The sequence below is a fragment of the Idiotropiscis lumnitzeri genome, chromosome 7 (genome assembly GCF_059441095.1).
Source record: "Idiotropiscis lumnitzeri isolate Australia: NSW breed Sydney's pygmy pipehorse chromosome 7, RoL_Ilum_1.0, whole genome shotgun sequence".
In the NCBI taxonomy this organism is placed as follows: Eukaryota; Metazoa; Chordata; class Actinopteri; order Syngnathiformes; family Syngnathidae; genus Idiotropiscis; species Idiotropiscis lumnitzeri.
The window spans coordinates 11032416-11049087 of record NC_142397.1 but is presented as its reverse complement, the minus strand read 5'-3'; the positions used below and the strand labels follow the sequence as shown (position 1 = coordinate 11049087).

Sequence of the window (16672 nt, the reverse complement as noted above, 5' to 3'; positions counted from 1 at the left end):
TAAATAAAGTTTTTTAATTATGAAACCTCTACTGTTAGCCTCTCATTATGGATGGATGCAGCACAGTTTTATACCAGGAGCAGGATTAGGGTGTCCATGCAGGCTTTTATATGCTAGGGGTCCCCAAGCCTCAAAACTGCCCCAACCTCCACAAAATTGCCTGATACATTTGTCACACGTATCCATTCGCTGTTTTGTATTTTTGGAGTTTTGCACCCGATTTACCTTTATATACGACTACCCCACCCCAATTTTCAACTGATATGGATATTTTATTGTTTAAAACAACATATTCAAATTAGTAAAAATCACACCATACACTTCAAGGGTCAGAGAGTCTACTGGATAATAGGAACTGTATACACCACAATCATAAATATATTAATAAATTAATGTTAATTTGACATTTATTTCAACAGGGAGATCCTATAAAAGTTTGATTTAAAAAAATACTGGTTGATCACTGCATTACGACAGTTAATGGAGCTATACTGTGTAATTTGAGTTTTTAAATCTATCAAATGTCATTAAATTAAAGGGAAACAGCAGACTGTAGCTCAAGAAAAGTATAACAGTTATTGCCTTTCTACAAGAAATAAGTCTACAATGTATACTGTGAGATTTTAATGTAAAAGGGTTAATGATTGCACTGGATCCAGTCAATAAAATGACACAAACCTATGACTGAAATTAATTGTTTTAATAACAAAACTGTGTGAAAATGACATACCCCCATTAAGAACTAATAAAACACAACTATATTCACAAGCTCTCTGACAAAGTTGTCATGCTTGCATACTATTCTGTCCATCTATGTCCACAGTGAGGGGCTGTGCAGACGTAGTAAAGTCTCATTGCATCCTGTGTTGGGAGGAACCACAATGTATGATTAGAATCAAAATCCTGTAGAACAACTCACTTTAAGACCTCAATGTGTCCCACAGGACATACTCTAATACATATACATATATATATATATATATATATATATATATATATACATATATACATATACATATATATATATATATATATATGTACCATAAAAGCTAGAGATAACAAAAAAAATACAAAGTTTGGTCAATCATCAGTGTTATCCTGGCAGTGTTAGTTGTACATATGGTATTTCAACTTAGCTTGAGGACATGAATATGCCATAAATGATTACCTCAGCTTTCATGCTGTGTGATTGGAAAAACACTGCCTCCTTGTGACCACATCTGGGGAGCGACATGGTATAGCTGCAGCATTATATTGCACAATTATTCAGTGATACATCTCCAACTTTCACTCCATACACAGTTCATGGAAAATAAGACACAAGCAATGAATAATATTAAGGTACCCGGGATGAATGGACGGTTTTGATGCCCCCAAAACATTTTGGCAACGGGCGGGGAAGCATTACGTCTTCCACACAAGTCGGGGATCAAACTCACAAGGCCACCATGTCGCCGGGTTGAAAGAGCAGAGCGCTGAACTCAAAGTTGGAGACGCCGTTGCTCCTTCGCACTCCATTAGAAGGTGCAGACTCCAGAAGTCAGTACGCCTCTATTTCGCGGGCCGTGACTTTGTGTAACACATTTTGTAAAGTTCCTCTTTTTCATTGCAGACTCATGTCTTGATAATCAGATTATTTAACCATGTGTTTGAGTGATTATTTACACCAGCAGTCGCTCTTTATACAAATTTGGATATTTATATAAGGGTGTGGAGAAAGACGATTCTGGTACTCCAACATGTCCGTATTGATTGGGAGAAAGGAATGTGCTTGGCTTTATGTGTTCATGCATCAGGATTTTGCGACGTTTTTTTGCGGTACATAGTCATAAAACTTACTTGGGGCAGGGATGGTCTTCTGTTCTTGGTAACGTTGGATCTTGAGATACATCAGCAATGATTTGGGTCAATTCACTGCAGAAAAGGGAGAGAGGATAAATGTAGGTGAATAGGGAACAATATATACATTTATAGACTTATATTTAGGAATACTCTAGTGTGCTTAGGTACGCTGTTTTATTATAGTGCTGAACAAAAAGTTGGGTTGGATTGGAACATCAAACGTTCCAAGGGAACGCCACGTATCAAAAATAGGTAAGACTTATGCAATGCAAACATCAATTAACTCATCAATATGCAGTTCAAAAATGCAACAATGTTCATACTTACTCAACCTCGTGGGTAATCTTATTGACATAAATACAGCTGTTGTCCGCCTCTTGTTGGTAATCACAATTTCTGCACTGTGAGATGAGATGATTTCAAAATTCAGAAAATGAACGTGTCGAATTAATTAATGACAATTACTGATGCTTGCATGTCATGCAAAGTTGTGGGTTTATGAAGGAATCCCCATCCTATAATATGGAGTCCGGTTTGGACAGTTAATGATTTCAAGTAAGCGTATGGTATGACTGTAGCATAAACTCTCGTAAACTTACCGCGTAGAGCAAGATCCGATTCTCCTTATCTTCTTTTGGATACAACATGTTGTTACTGAAAAATAAAACAATGATAAGATAACCCCGCAATTCACATATCTACTAAAACTGGGATGCAGTTATTCGGGATGCCATCGTGTTGCCTTCACATCTTGTAGCATCGCTAGCTAGTTTTACTGAACGTATCACAATCTTACCACTCTTGACAAAACCGGATCCCCACAAAGCCTGGCTCGTATGTCCCGGTTTCCAAATCCATTGGAACGACTATTGTTTAAGAATAAAAAAAGACTATGTAAGATTATTTTAGTGACGTGAGAGTTTCTACGGTCTTAAGACGCGATCAAGAACCACACTTTGAAAACAGAGAGGTGCGCATGCGTGTGATTTTGTTGAAGATTTTGTTTTAAAGAAAGCGCCTCTTAGTGGTTGGAGGTAACACTTGCAGTTTAAATCAGCAGCGCGGAAACGAATGGATTCGGCTGCATGTGTGAAATAAATTGTAAGGGTTAAAAAAGTAACGTTCTTATTATATGTATGTTATCATTATTATTATTATTATGTGTTGTATCACCGTGGCATTATTTTGATTGTACTGAATTTTCACTATGACTTCACGGGTAATTACTGCTCTTTACTACTGCCATTTATTTCAGTTGTTCAAATGTACTTGCAAGTAGTAGCCTGTCTTGTTGTAAATGATTTTTTTATTATTATTATTATTTTTTTTATCATGAATAGCGTTTCAATTTCAAAACTGAGCTGCTTTTCCTCACAAGAGTTGTAGGCTTGCTGGAGCCTATCCCAGCCGTCTTTGAGCAGTAGGCGCTGTACACCTTGGACGAGTTGCCAGCCAATTGCAGCTTTCAGTTTATATAAATATGTAATAATGTATATGTTGTACATTGATAATATGGAATAATATGTAATAAAATATGTTAAATAAGAAAAATGAGATGCAGAAAATAAATAGTATGTGTTAGATACAGATGTACACACAGCTTTATAAAACACATACAGCCACTTCCTCCTTTCACTTCTAATTTTTCCCACATTTATCTGACAAACATAAATTACACTGAGCCCACAATTGATCTCTCACATAATGAAAGTTTACAAAATTGATTTTCAATATCCAGCTAAGGTTTCCAATGAGTGCTATGGTTAAAAACTGTTTAGCAGTCGCTGTTGCCCGTTATATATATCCCTCTCTCTCCCCTCGCCAAGCCTGAGCCCTTGATCCCTGAGCTAATTCCATGAATCATCCAAGTCTAAATTCACTGATGGCGCAGCAGCACACAAAGTTCAGAGTTCGGAATGCTAGAATGAGACAAAGGAATCTCTTTTACAAACAAGATGGAAGAATTCGAACAATACACCATAAATCGCAAAAAGTTTGAGCTTCGTGCAAGCGGTCATGCAACTCTGGTGTCAGGCTGCTGCTCGTCAACAGTGCTCGCCATCTGTGCGCCCTTGCACATGCACCAACAACGCACTGTGCCAACTCATCAGAGGGGACTGTCAAGCCTGTCTGACGTCATCCATCAAGCTGGTGTAATCGAAAGAGACGCTAATCCAAAGCCTGATTGTGGGTTGGGCTGTGAGAGGGAGGACAATGACACAAGGAGGGAAGTTTGAAGGGAGCACATGATGGAAAAGTTGGATTGAGGCTGCAACAGTGAGGCAGGTGCGATCCTAACCGGAGCTAGGCCGTCCACCTTTGCATCCTCATCTACTGAGCATCTCTGAAGGTGTGGGACGACCCCATCCAGGCCTCGTCCTGGACACCAAGAGCCTCGCTGAGAGCTCCGCAGAGGGGGAATGCTGCGGGAGCTGCTCACCTCCTTCTGATCCCCCCATTATGCAAACTGTGCCCACTGTCTTCACCACAGTGGATCTGTGCCAAGATGTGGACGAAGAAGACAGCTACCTGACAGCAAATGAAGGGTAAGAGGAGGCTTGGTTTGTTATTTGATGGAGGCAGGATGCTCATACTGGACCTAATTTCGAACCTGAAAAGGTCGTCCTTTATGCCGAAACTTTTATGGTACATCTAACTATATAGAACATGATGATCATTGTAGCACTAGGTATCCATTTTCCTTGGGAAAAGTATATTGTACATCATATTATTATTATTATTTTTTACAGCTGGCTTATTGCAAGTTTATTATTTACTTATATGCTTTTAGGTTCTTTTGATTGTGTAGAATAAAATCCATGCACTTCCAATTGAACTGATTGTATAAAAAAATCAAGTCGTATCTTGCAGCTTTTTAGTCTTGCCACAATTTATTTTAAACAAGCTCTGCTACTGTATTTTGGTCCTCATTCCGACTTTTTGGTAGTGTTAACACAGAGTGCGGAGTGAGTGGAAACGCACAGGTGTTCCGAGAGAGTGTATATGGAGGGGATTACATGGAGGCTAAGCTTCTTCATAATAGCTCCTGTAAGTTTCCATCCCAGGTGGCACACAAACAGATTAGTGTGACACACTTGTCATCAGCATCATATCAGAAATCGTTTTTTTGTCGGATTGTGCATGTTGCACAAATGGGTCAAAAACGGCAACGTTCCTTCCAAAGCTGATCCGGATAGGATGAGAACAGATGAGTGTCCTAGTATTTGGCCAAGCAGTGTTTCTTCATTTGCAATATAATGACGGCTATCTTAATTTGACGAAGATGTCAAAGTTCAGGGGGAATTATTAGCCCACACTTGTGCTTTCTCTTCCTAAAAAGATGGTTGGATCAGTCTATTCATCATATCAAAAATATGCATGCTTACAATTGGGGATGTGGTTTGCAGTGGTGGAAAAGCACATAGCATTGCAGCTGTTGTGCAGGTGTGTGTATTGTAGTATGTAAGATTTTTTCTTTTTAATTCATTTAATCCCAGAAATTTTCACAAGAGGAAACCCCTCAATTCCAGCGTTTTCTGGATTTTGACTGATTTTGCAAGGACAACAGAATATTGTGTTCTAATGCTGTATAAACACGGAGCTATGACGCAAAAAAAAAAAAAAAGCCAAGACGTATAAATACGTCTTTGGGATGTGTGGACTACGTTTTTGAAAACGTATATGTATGAGTTAATTGTTCATACATGCATCGTTAGGTGGCAATCATTTACGATAGCATGTACAACACCCAATAAGGCCATCATGAGTGCAAGTACACCTCTATGCCCAGATCCCTGTTTATAAATAAACGGCATGATATCTTCCCCCAGCTCAAGTTTTTATTGAATCAAATGCAGCCTGAGAATCAATACCGCCCGCTGTCAGTCAAATAGGGCCTTGTATTCATAAAATAGTTTTTTTAGCCTGAAACATTCTAAACAAGGATAATCAATATGGATTTACAAGAGGCTGCCATGCACATGTCAACGTCAGTGTCATTTAGTGTGCAAGTCGTGCAACTACAGGCCAGCAGATAGTGCTATTCGTCTTCTTGTTATTATATTAGCGTGCTAATTCTGCAGTCTTCATCTGTTACATAGGCCATGTTCATATTTTGAAATTCAGCAAGTAAAAACCATCCCACGTCCATAAAACTTTAATGGCACAGTTTGATTACAGTTACTTTGCCACATATGAAAGAGTTCTTATAAAAAGTGACCTTAAAATGGTTCAACTACAAGTACATTTACAGTCACAAATAGACAGATTTGCGCTAAGTCAATTTTAAGTATACATATTTAACATAGCTTAATACATTTACCATTTACATTTTGTAGTGAAGGACAAAGTATGGGAAGAAAATAACTAACTGACTGACTAACTGACTAACCAACCAACCAACCAACTTACTACGTACAGTATTATAAGGAAGTTTATCGATCATTAGAATGGGAAATTGAAGAATTTGATACATTTTTGCATTTTTCATTTGATTTTCATTTATTTCTATGTACTATATACTTTTCAAGCAGCTGCAAAATATTTACATCAGAGAGGATTCCTTTTCATACCATTTTCAATTTGTGATCTTTTACAAATTTTCCATTCAACCGTTGAAAGAAAAAACTTGAAATGGCTAAAATATTTTACATTTGAGAATTACTGTTCCTATAGCACCGTATAATTATCACAATAACCAAAACCTTTCTATTAGTACTTTAGTATGTACTTTACAGTGAACCTTTTTTTTGCAGTTTATCTTTTATAAAATTTTGAGAACTGTGTATTAATCAGTTATTTTCTACTTGTTTGAATCCCCTTTTAGGAACATTATTTGTGGGTTCTGATAATCGGATCTGTAGGTGCTCTAATTTGAAATATACATAAATGGGTCAGTACTTTTTTCATTTGCAATTATTACTTACTTACTAATGTTGTTCATTTACAAAATATCTCCAAAATGTATTGGTGATTGTTAGACTTAAAAAAAAAACCTTTCTAAATCATTATAGCTAAGCATTGCTGTTACGAAACACCTAAAAGTGCCCAAAGCAGATTTGATATTTAAAGTAACACTGAGATTCGATTTGCCTTTCAGCTGAGATGTCATTAAGGAGTAAGCACGATTTTACGAGATTGCGTGTTCCACCATGACTCTGCAAGTCAATAAAGACTAAAGCAGGGATGGGGCCAGAGAGAGTGCAATAAAAAAAGGGAGTAAAAGCAAGCAGTGCGGGATAAAAAAAAAAAAAAAGGATTCAGACAGATCCTCAGTCTTTCTTAATCCCCCTCTCAGTTTTTATGGACACCCTAAAGAGTTTGAAGTTATTGGAGTTGGAGTCGAGGGATTTTTTTTTAAGCATCCACTGAACACACTGCGGTCTCTACATCAGGAATCTTTGTGGACTAAAGATAACAGGGGACCTTGGCATGTCTCACCTCAACTATCACGTTTGGAGAGTGCAGCAAATGGTTGGTGGCAGATGAAACACAGCGGCCACGCTTCCCACCCTCTCTTTCAGATGGAGGGCGTCGAGTCCATGTGTTCAGCATGGCTCGCTGTCACAACATGAATTATGAGCAGCAGCAGACATAATCCATTTTTTTTTGTGCAAAGCGCTGTTTGACATTGCGCTAATCTGCAGTGTGTCTGTGTGTGTGTGTGTGTGTTATAAGAGACATCATGTGATGACACACAAGCAGTCACAGCCACATAATTCACTTAGTCTGGCAGCTTTAGAAATGGAGGAGTGACCGTAAACCTGAGAACACAGAGCCGGCATGACAACGCTGACATTTAGCATGAAAGCGTGCTGTTTATATGTCACAGCCTGACCGATTTTAAAGTGTGTTTTCATCACAATAGCATCAATGGCCTGAGCTTTGCCAAAACTACTGAAATTTCATTAACTGAGGAATGAAACAGTTTTGGGTGACAGAGTGCATTTTCTAGTTATGGATTCTCAGGGATTCCGAAGGCCCCCGGGATGACATTCCTTCCAATTATGAAGGTTTTTAAGCTAAATTTATAATCACGTGACTTCAGGAAACTGCTTGCGGTTATGTCTAAAATCTCAGAAAGTTGTTAGGAACAACCTCACGTGAGCCTTATTGTTGCTTTATGTTGGCGATGGTATGAACAGTTGGAGATAAAACTTTATTTTAAGGCAAGATATTATTTGGTGAATGTTTTGACATATAATAAATATATGTTTATATTTCTGGTGTCTACTTTATGTTATATCATAGTGATTTGTCGTGTCTGCAGGGGGATGGAGGAGCTAACTGGTCAAGATTCAAACTCTGAAAATCTGCAAAGGAAGGAACAACGATTGCCTTTCCAGGTACATATTTATTTATTCAAGGTCGCGTACACCGTATTGTGAATGAGTGGTTGTCTCCGGAAACAGGAACAAGATAACTGGTAATAACTAGGTTAATTTGGATGTTTTTTTTTCATCATACCTTTTTACAGATCAGCAAATTTTGTCTACTTTCTCCAGATTTGGATTTTCAATCTTTTTCGCAACAACAGATCATACGACTCCAAAAGTATTTTATGAGTGCTGTACAAAGCTGAATGATCAAGCTCTTTATTTTTGCTTCTCCATTTGGAGTAACCAATCGATCACATCCAATGGGATCTAAAATAATAGCTATATCTAAATCCAGTCCTTACAAAGATAATAATGCTCAGTTTTGAGTGACAATCCAATACAGTATTAATTTGTCTGTGATGCAAATGTTATATTTATTTAAAATCTTGGTTCATGTATTGGATCTTAATTAACTGTGTGTTAACTGTGGGTTGGCGTATCTGTTCAAGTATGAAAGACATTTATGCAAGAGCGATAGTCACAACAAAGTAATTACATTAGTAATAATAATTCATATATGGCAACACAATCAAGCATAAAATAACACCACTGTCGGTCCTAACAGAAATATGACATTAAATGACATAGAAGGGCTATCTCTGGTGCTCTTATGATTCTCTAGCCTGTTCCCACCAAACAATACAAATTCCAATCTACTCTCAGCAAAACTTGCTTCAGTTGTTACCTTTCTACTCACAATTGCTCCCCTCCTCTTCCTTCAGATCTTCCCTGACCCGGTAGAGGTCGTGCTTGGCCCGGAGACGTCTTTGAACAGCTTGGCTCAGAACCACCAGAGGGAACGTCTACCCTCCATTGTCGTAGAGCCCACTGAGGTGAGCGAGGTGGAGAGCGGAGAACTACGCTGGCCCCCGGAAAACATGGACATGGATGAAGATGAAGAGGACCTCTTCTTAGAGCAATGCATTCCCCCAGCCAACATTGCTGACTGGGGAGAGGATGAAGAGGAGGATGACGAGGCGACAACATCAGTTATTCTCAGCCAGCAGCAAGGATTGACGCTCATTGGTAAGTTGGATATGATGTTTGCGTTCGGGTTAGTTATCCAACCTATGGACAATTTAATATTCAATTATTTATTTATTTTTTTAATGTGGGAGGAAGCCACAGCGCCCATAGAAAATGTATACAAACCTGGGGAGAACATGCAAACTCCACATGGGAAGGCCAGAGCTGAGTCCGAACCAAGCTATGATTTAATTTTTCGCAGGTTCAGAATGGTCAGAATATTTTACTTTCCAGATGTTTTCTACCATAGCTTTTGTGAAGACATTGATCTCCGGATCAGAATAATTTTGGCTGAACCACGGAGTACAAATAGTTATTTTATACGTTGTGCTATTTAATGCTGAAACTTTTGAATGGAACAGTTGCTGCAGTTTGTAATCCCTTTTGGATCTGTGGCCGACTTTCTGTCAGCTGCAGAGTAGTATCTGTGCCAAAGGTAATGGAGGATTGTCTGCGTACTCTCCACCATAAACACAGGAGAAAAATGTCCTGATCAGCCAGCTGAAGATGACTCGCCTCATTCGTCTCAGGAAATAAAGCCGTTGGTGTGTCTTCTTTATGCTTTTGGCTGAAGCCCACGTAAAATCCAGAGAAAACCAGTCTTAAAATGAAATTGAAGCTTTGGACTGCTTCCACAGCCACTCTGATGAAAATTGGAGGAGGGGATCAAGTTTGCGTAGTTGGGTGTGGGAGCCCCGACTCCAAAAATCCATGCCTATCCCTTTCATTTCCTTCACACTGATGTGAAGGTCACACGGCAACAACTGTGCAACTTCCAGCTGGAACGATGACTTGTCATCCCACAATGGCTGTGTCATCTGCAAACGTAATGACACGCCTGCTGGGATGTCTATCTCAGTTGTTGTGTGGGTGTAACGTGAGCTGCACACAAGTGCTGAGGGTGAAGATGTAATGGTGTGAATTCTGACGCTCTGTGGCTGGCGTGTCATAAAGTCCACTCCCTCACCAAGAAGCAGAAGTGCGTTTAATGTATGACTAAATATTATCTTTCAGGCATCAGGGGTCCCCGCAGCGTGTCATGTTTCTTCCAACGTTTATTCCAGTGTTTTATTTGGCTTTGCCGGATGCACTTCATGATGAAGCTAACCAATTTATTCGGCTTTAGGAGTGGCACAGGAGAGTTGTGGCATTGGCTTGAATGGAAATCCAAACTGCTGCCCTAAATAAATAACATCCACGCAATATGTGGACGGTAGTGGATTTTTGGAGGATTCTTCCTCTATTTTTAATAGCGGAGTGGTGAATGTCCAAGGACTTTATATTGTCATCATCAACATCATTAATAAAGCCCAGAAATGCTCAAGAAAGCAACAACTTGAAGTTGGGGCGTTGCGTAAAATCTGGTTTAAAAAAAAAATACAGTGATTTGTAAATCCTTTGTATCTTTATCAATTAAGTACACTACAAAGAAGAGCAATTTAATGGTCACATTGATAAACTTAATTTAAATTTTGTTAGATTTTTTTCCCCCAAATACACTCCTTTTGAATTTGATGCTTGCAATATGTTGCAAAAAAGCTTGGAAAGGGTCATCTTTGCCACCGTTTTACATCACTTACATCATTTTCATTTTACCAACACTCAATAAATGTTTGGGAACTGAGGACACTGATTACGTTTTGTGGGTGGAAGCTGGGGTCTCCATTTTTGTGTTTGGTACTTTATAATGTACAACACATTTTCATTGGGAGAGAATCGGACGGCAGGCAGGCCAGTCTCGTTCTCACACTCTCTAACTGTGCTGTTGTAATGTGCAGAATGTGTCTTGACTTTGTTTTTCTGAAATAAACAGTGGCATCCCTGAAAAATTCCTTTTTGGATGTCTGCACATGTTGCTCCAAAACCTGTACAGATTGTCCCCTAGATACAAGAACAGAATGTTCGGAAAGGCTTTGTGTAAGTGAATTGTTCATAAGTCAAGAGAAATAAAATAAAATAAAATAAAATAAAACCCAAATGGAATTGAAGGTTATGGAATTCACCGTTGTTTTTTTGCTCTTGCCTCAAAATGTATTTCAAGATTTCTCCACATTCTTTCAATCATTTTATGATAATATGGCTAGATGATGAAATCCCAAGATTCCTTACAATTGCACATTGGAAAATGCCGTTCTCAAACTATTGGACTATTTGCTCATACAGTTGTTCACACAGTGGTGAACTTCGACCCATTCTTGCTTGCGAACAATTGAGCCTTTCCAGGATGTTCCTTTTATATCCAATCATGTTAACCTGTTCACCTGTGGAATTTTCCTCACAGGTGTTTTTTTTTTTTTTTTTTAATAGCATTCCTCAACTTTCACAGGCTTTCGTTTTCCCTGGATACTTTCTCAGCATTTTTGGAATGTGGCGCAGGCATCACATTCAAAATGATAATCTTTGCCAAAAAAGCAAACAAAAAAAACAATCGTGTTTATCAGTTTCAACATTAAATATATTATCTTTGTAGTGTATTCAATTGAGTATATCTTGAAAAGGATTTGCAAATCCATGTATTCTATTTTTACACATTTTACTTGCGTTTTACACAACGTCTAAACTCATTGGAATTCGGGTTTGTTTAAAAATAACACCATATAGTCTTTTTTTAAGCTGTTGTTTGTTGAAGGTCTCACTTAATTCTTTCCCTTGGTCCTGTTCCTGCATGTGCGAGTGCTTATCGAAGTAGTCCATCTAAAAAGAGAAAAACACATTATGGTCTGAGCGTTTTTCACCCCCCACATCCCAATTTTGTCTTTTGCAGACCTACAGTCAGACGCATTCCAAGATGACACCCCCACACTTCCACCAAGCTGTGTTTCGGCCCTCAACCGAAACCTCTGAAGACCGTACGACGAGGAAACAATAACTAGTGGACACTGACAACGAAAGATTAAGCGGGAGAGCTGAAAGACTAAGCGGCCGTGCAGAAAGAGGAAAATATTTTCAAGTGCTGATAAACAGCCAGTGAAGCTCACAAAGAAGCCATAAATGGGCAACTCTGTACACTTAGCAACACACTGATGACGATAATCACACAAACACACATTGCAAAATGCAGACATTCACTGAACATTACCGTTTGTATATGTGTGTGTGGGGGTGTGTGTGTGCGTGTCTGTCCCCTCCCCCCCCCCAATTTTTAGAGCCTTTGTGTTAAGTTTAATTTCCCTCAGTGAAGGTCAGTGAGTCATAGCGCTGTAAGAGGATATGCTGACTTTACATATTTGGTTCTTTTGTCTCTGTTCCCCCAATATCTTTAGCATATGAAACTCTGTCATCCAAACCAACGGTGTCTTCAGTGGATATTTTGAAGACAAAGCTTACTCATTAACTAGTCATCATAGTAAATGAGGTCTATAATTAACACATTTTAAGAACTCATCAGTTTGTCAAAAAAGGCAGCTAGCTCTGGTTTGTATAGCATTCAGATAAAACAGAACTGTAGTTTGCGGTTGTTACAGATAATTAGTTAGTTTTGTGTCTAGGCTGACCTGTGAATATAATGTACATATGATGTTGTCACTGTATGAATGATAACAATAAACCTGTCAATAAAGCATTTTGTCCCAATGCTAATACTGCTAAAACTGCTAATACTGCTAATACTGCTAATATATATATATATATATATATATATATATATATATATATATATATATATATATATATAGGGAGCGCATGCATTATTACCAAAAGTCGTAACGTAATGCACATTCATTCATGAGCTGCTATTGGCTACAAATAAAGAAACTCCACATTGCCTAAAGCCAACTTCTGCCCACCGTACTCAACTCCCTTGGCACATTGTCCTATCCGGATGAAGTCCGTCGGGCCCCACGGGTGAAGGTTTGGCCAACAGGCTCTGACCAACCATGCCCACCTCTGAGCGCAGCCATATAGCGAGAGGTTCTGTGGCAATGGCAAATAAGAGAGCCAAGAGAGGGGAACCTTGTCTAGTGCCCCTTTCAAGCGGAAACAAGGAAGATAAGGTTTTGTTTGTATGAACTGAAGGCAATAGAGAAGAGTATAGTCGCCTAATCCAAAGAATAAAGCCTTCACCCAAGCCAAATCTATCCATCACTTCATAAAGGTAGCACCATTCGACCTAGTTGAACACAACATCCTCTAGGACTGAGCTGCCTCATGTTCAAATAAGATTTAAAAGACGTCTGGAATTGTGGTTGGAGTTTCGTCCAGCCATGAAGCCAGTTTAATCCAAAGAAATGATTTGCGGCAATACATGCTGTCGTCGGAATGCAAGAACCTTAGAAAGGATTTCGAAATCCACTTTTCAAAGCGTCCCATCACAATGATGTATTTTTCCTCAAAAGGTAGTACACATTGTGAGCTCATTTGAAAGAAACTTCACGAGAGCAGCTAAGGCCATGTTGATTTACTTAAATTTCTTGTACTCAAAGACAACACTTAATATGGATTTTTTTTATAATGCATTTAGTGTTCTTTAATTGAAAGATTCTCACTAATTAACGCAATAGCCACATCCAATATGGCAGATGTGCTGACATATCACTTTGAACGGGCCACCTGGTTTAATGTGTATCTGCAGGAGAAATGAAAAGAAATAAAAGGAAAACAAAATTGATCTTCATTTCAGATGTCCAAAGGGTTTGTGGCTTCCATGGTTTATTTTATAAAATGGGTTTAAATTTCTCATTAATTGGAGATACAAATTAAACATGTCCCACTTCAATTGCCTCATAGAGTGATTGTGACAAAAAAGTGTATTTTTAGAGATCTGTGGTGGAAATGGATGGACTCTGGCACGCCTGTGGCAATAGATGTGATATGGCCGTTGGCACTTTCTTGGCTTACTTCATGATGAACTTGCGGGTTAGGATTGCATAAATCGGCTGTTGCAGCAATTAAAAAAGAAAACACTCACACATATAGACATACAATATATATATATATATATATATATATATATATATATATATATATTCTCGGACATCACTGTTTTTAACATTGTTCCATAAAAAATGTCATTGCCCGTATGTGTGCGTGTGTGCGCATTTGTGTGTGTAAGTGTGTGTTTGTGAGTCTTGTGGTATAAAACATTGCAAAACAAGGAAAGCGCATTACTTCCTCCCAGCTAAGTCACGAGTGGAACATCAACAGTCGTGACACCGTGAGTAAAACCTCTTGAAGATTATTAGTGCAATCTTTTATTTAACATTTTGAATAAAATTGTTATTTAACTTTTGTTGACTGTATTTTGACCCCTTACTAAGTTTTGATCATTTAGACATGTGACAGTTTATTGAAGCTTGAGAAAAAAAAAAGAGACAGTGCTCTGTTAGAGAATCTCCTGTGTTTCCTTAGAAAGGGTTGTAATTGAGATAGTAAAAGTCTCCAAAATTGTGGGGCATAGAAAATGTTGGGGCCAGCGTGCAAGTCATGAATCTGAATGGCTTACATTTTATTTTCAATTTACAGCTAAATCATGGACGACCTCTTTGACTTGAGTGACATCTTTAATTTCAACTTCAGCATTCCAGATGGCAACTTCACTTTTCCCGACTTTCCGGACATCACGAGGCCCAAGATTCAGCCTATTCAGATTGTGGCTCTGACCTTCTATGCCCTTGTGGTTTTGTTTGGTGTTCCCGGGAATGCCATAGTGGTCTGGGTGACCGGTTTCAAAATGCCCGCATCGGTCACATCCATCTGGTTCCTCAACCTCGCGCTGGCTGACCTTCTGTGTTGTCTCTCGCTTCCTCTTCTCATGGTGCCGCTTGCCCACGATGACCACTGGCACTTTGGGCCGATGGCGTGCATATTGGTCAAAGGCCTCTTCTACCTGGTGATGTATTGCAGCATCTTGCAGCTCGTCTTCATAAGTCTGGATCGTTGCTTGTTGGTTGCCAGGCCCGTGTGGTGCCACAACAACAGGGGCCCCAAGTATGCTGTCCTTGGCTGTGTTGCGGTGTGGTGTCTGGCCCTGATTGGAAGCATCCCGCAGTTTGTGTACACGAAGGAGATCGACGTGGGCGAGCACAAGCGGGAGTGTGTGACGGTTTACAGTGTGCAGAGCGCTTGGCTTGTCACAACATTCCGCTTCCTGTTCGGATTCCTGCTGCCATTCCTGGTCATCGTTATCTGCCACCTGATGGTTTACAGAAGAGCCGACAGTAAAGTGGCAACCAGGAGGAGTCGCTCCAAGCGGACGCTGAAGGTCATCGTTGCCGTGGTGCTCAGCTTTTTCCTGTGCTGGCTGCCCTTGCACATCATCGACTTTTTGGTGTTGGTGACCCCTCGGCATTCCCCTCACAGCCCCTCCGTGTACATGGCCCATGTTTTGACCCTCTGCCTGGCATACTTCAACAGCTGTCTCAACCCACTGCTTTACGTGTGTCTGGGACGAAGCTTCAAAGACACCATGAACCGCTCCCTGTGCAACGTCTTGCATTTACTCAGCGAGGACCACATGCCCAGGACCAGCATCACTACTCATGCCACCACAAACTCCTCAGAAAAGCAGATGACTAACGTATGAGGGTGAATGGAAATTGACATTGGCCATGATCAACTGTTACAATGGATGAGAAGGCTGGGACTTTCTTCCTTGCGCTAATTAACTCAATGAATAATAACTGTATAATTGCTCATTCTTGGGCGAAGGAAACATATTTGCTCTGTTGTTGGACTTTAAAAGTATTAAAGTGCTTTACCTTGTCTGTTTCACTTTTAGTAATCAAACTTTGTTGCCAAGGTAAGAACCCCGCTAAATAATTCAACAAGAATATTTATAGTGTACAAAGATTTGAGAAAAACAAGATTAGGTAGCAAGTAAGAATATCAGTTCAGATCAGGATTACTACAGGATTGCAAAGAGCCAATACTTGCTTCATATCCTGTACTGTTAAGCAATGTGTAGTTCAAAACCGCAAGGAAACTTTACGGATTCATATCCACATCAGCGTTTCCTCTGAGAACATCAGAAATAGATATTACACAAAGTCAAAAATTAATTGCCCATTATTAGTTATACGTACAAATTTGACAGTCACATCATCAAAAACAGTTGACGATAATCCATAAATAAATTTGCATATCCTAGCAATAACTAGGTATTTATTTACTTCAAAAAGTAATATAGACCATGGGACCACACAGATATTCCAAGTATTGACTTGTGCATGAACATACCTGGTGGCATTATGGGAAAAAATTCCATCCAGTCATTCTCCGAGCCACTTCTCTTCACGAGGGTCGTGGGCATGCTGGAGCCTATCCCAGCCGTCTTCGGGCAGTAGATGGATAAAGGATACACCTTGAAGTGGTTGATTATGAGAAAAAAAATGGCTTTACAAATATATTTGAATGTATTTGCAAGCACGTTCAACACGTATTTGCTAGTCAAAAATGTTTTGTCCACATTGGCCATTCCATGCTTTGGTACA

At 39.3% G+C, this 16672-nt stretch overlaps 3 protein-coding genes across 4 annotated transcripts; 2 read left to right on the top strand and 1 right to left on the bottom strand.

Annotated features, from left to right (window-relative positions):
• Window positions 1-389: 389 nt before the first annotated feature.
• On the bottom strand, window positions 390-2833 carry polr2i (RNA polymerase II subunit I). Of its 2 annotated transcripts, none has more exons than XM_088301489.1 (6): window positions 2639-2833; window positions 2442-2496; window positions 2170-2243; window positions 1840-1914; window positions 1169-1241; window positions 390-861 (listed from the first exon to the last, which is right to left on the bottom strand). In XM_088301489.1, the coding sequence occupies exons 1-6, from the start codon at window positions 2698-2700 to the stop codon at window positions 799-801; spliced, it is 402 nt and encodes a 133-aa protein (XP_088157615.1). In that variant the 5' UTR covers window positions 2701-2833; the 3' UTR covers window positions 390-798. The 2 variants fall into 2 exon arrangements, with proteins under 2 accessions (XP_088157615.1, XP_088157616.1); XM_088301490.1 differs by having other exon boundaries at window positions 1169-1220; window positions 2639-2832.
• A 1192-nt stretch (window positions 2834-4025) lies between these two features.
• On the top strand, window positions 4026-12824 carry lbhl (LBH regulator of WNT signaling pathway, like). Its single transcript, XM_088301423.1, has 4 exons — window positions 4026-4388; window positions 8111-8186; window positions 8942-9245; window positions 12010-12824. The coding sequence occupies exons 1-4, from the start codon at window positions 4303-4305 to the stop codon at window positions 12087-12089; spliced, it is 546 nt and encodes a 181-aa protein (XP_088157549.1). The 5' UTR covers window positions 4026-4302; the 3' UTR covers window positions 12090-12824.
• A 1530-nt stretch (window positions 12825-14354) lies between these two features.
• On the top strand, window positions 14355-15946 carry c5ar1 (complement C5a receptor 1). Its single transcript, XM_088301052.1, has 2 exons — window positions 14355-14397; window positions 14706-15946. Exon 2 carries the CDS (start codon window positions 14713-14715, stop codon window positions 15763-15765), a length of 1053 nt encoding a protein of 350 aa, XP_088157178.1. The 5' UTR covers window positions 14355-14397; window positions 14706-14712; the 3' UTR covers window positions 15766-15946.
• The last annotated feature ends 726 nt before the right edge of the window (window positions 15947-16672 follow it).

What these genes read in the sequence shown, in the direction of transcription:
- polr2i (XM_088301489.1), bottom strand. Translation starts at nt 2,700, where the DNA reads ATGGATTTGGAAACCGGGACATACGAGCCAGGCTTTGTGGGGATCCGG. An exon ending in ATCGGATCTTGCTCTACGCG is followed by an intron (nt 2,244 to 2,441) that starts GTAAGTTTACGA and finishes CTCATCTCACAG; the next exon opens with TGCAGAAATTGTGATTACCA. An exon ending in GAAGACCATCCCTGCCCCAA is followed by an intron (nt 1,242 to 1,839) that starts GTAAGTTTTATG and finishes ATAATGCTGCAG; the next exon opens with CTATACCATGTCGCTCCCCA.
- lbhl (XM_088301423.1), top strand. Translation starts at nt 4,303, where the DNA reads ATGCAAACTGTGCCCACTGTCTTCACCACAGTGGATCTGTGCCAAGAT. An exon ending in AACAACGATTGCCTTTCCAG is followed by an intron (nt 8,187 to 8,941) that starts GTACATATTTAT and finishes CTCTTCCTTCAG; the next exon opens with ATCTTCCCTGACCCGGTAGA. An exon ending in GCAAGGATTGACGCTCATTG is followed by an intron (nt 9,246 to 12,009) that starts GTAAGTTGGATA and finishes TGTCTTTTGCAG; the next exon opens with ACCTACAGTCAGACGCATTC.
- c5ar1 (XM_088301052.1), top strand. Translation starts at nt 14,713, where the DNA reads ATGGACGACCTCTTTGACTTGAGTGACATCTTTAATTTCAACTTCAGC.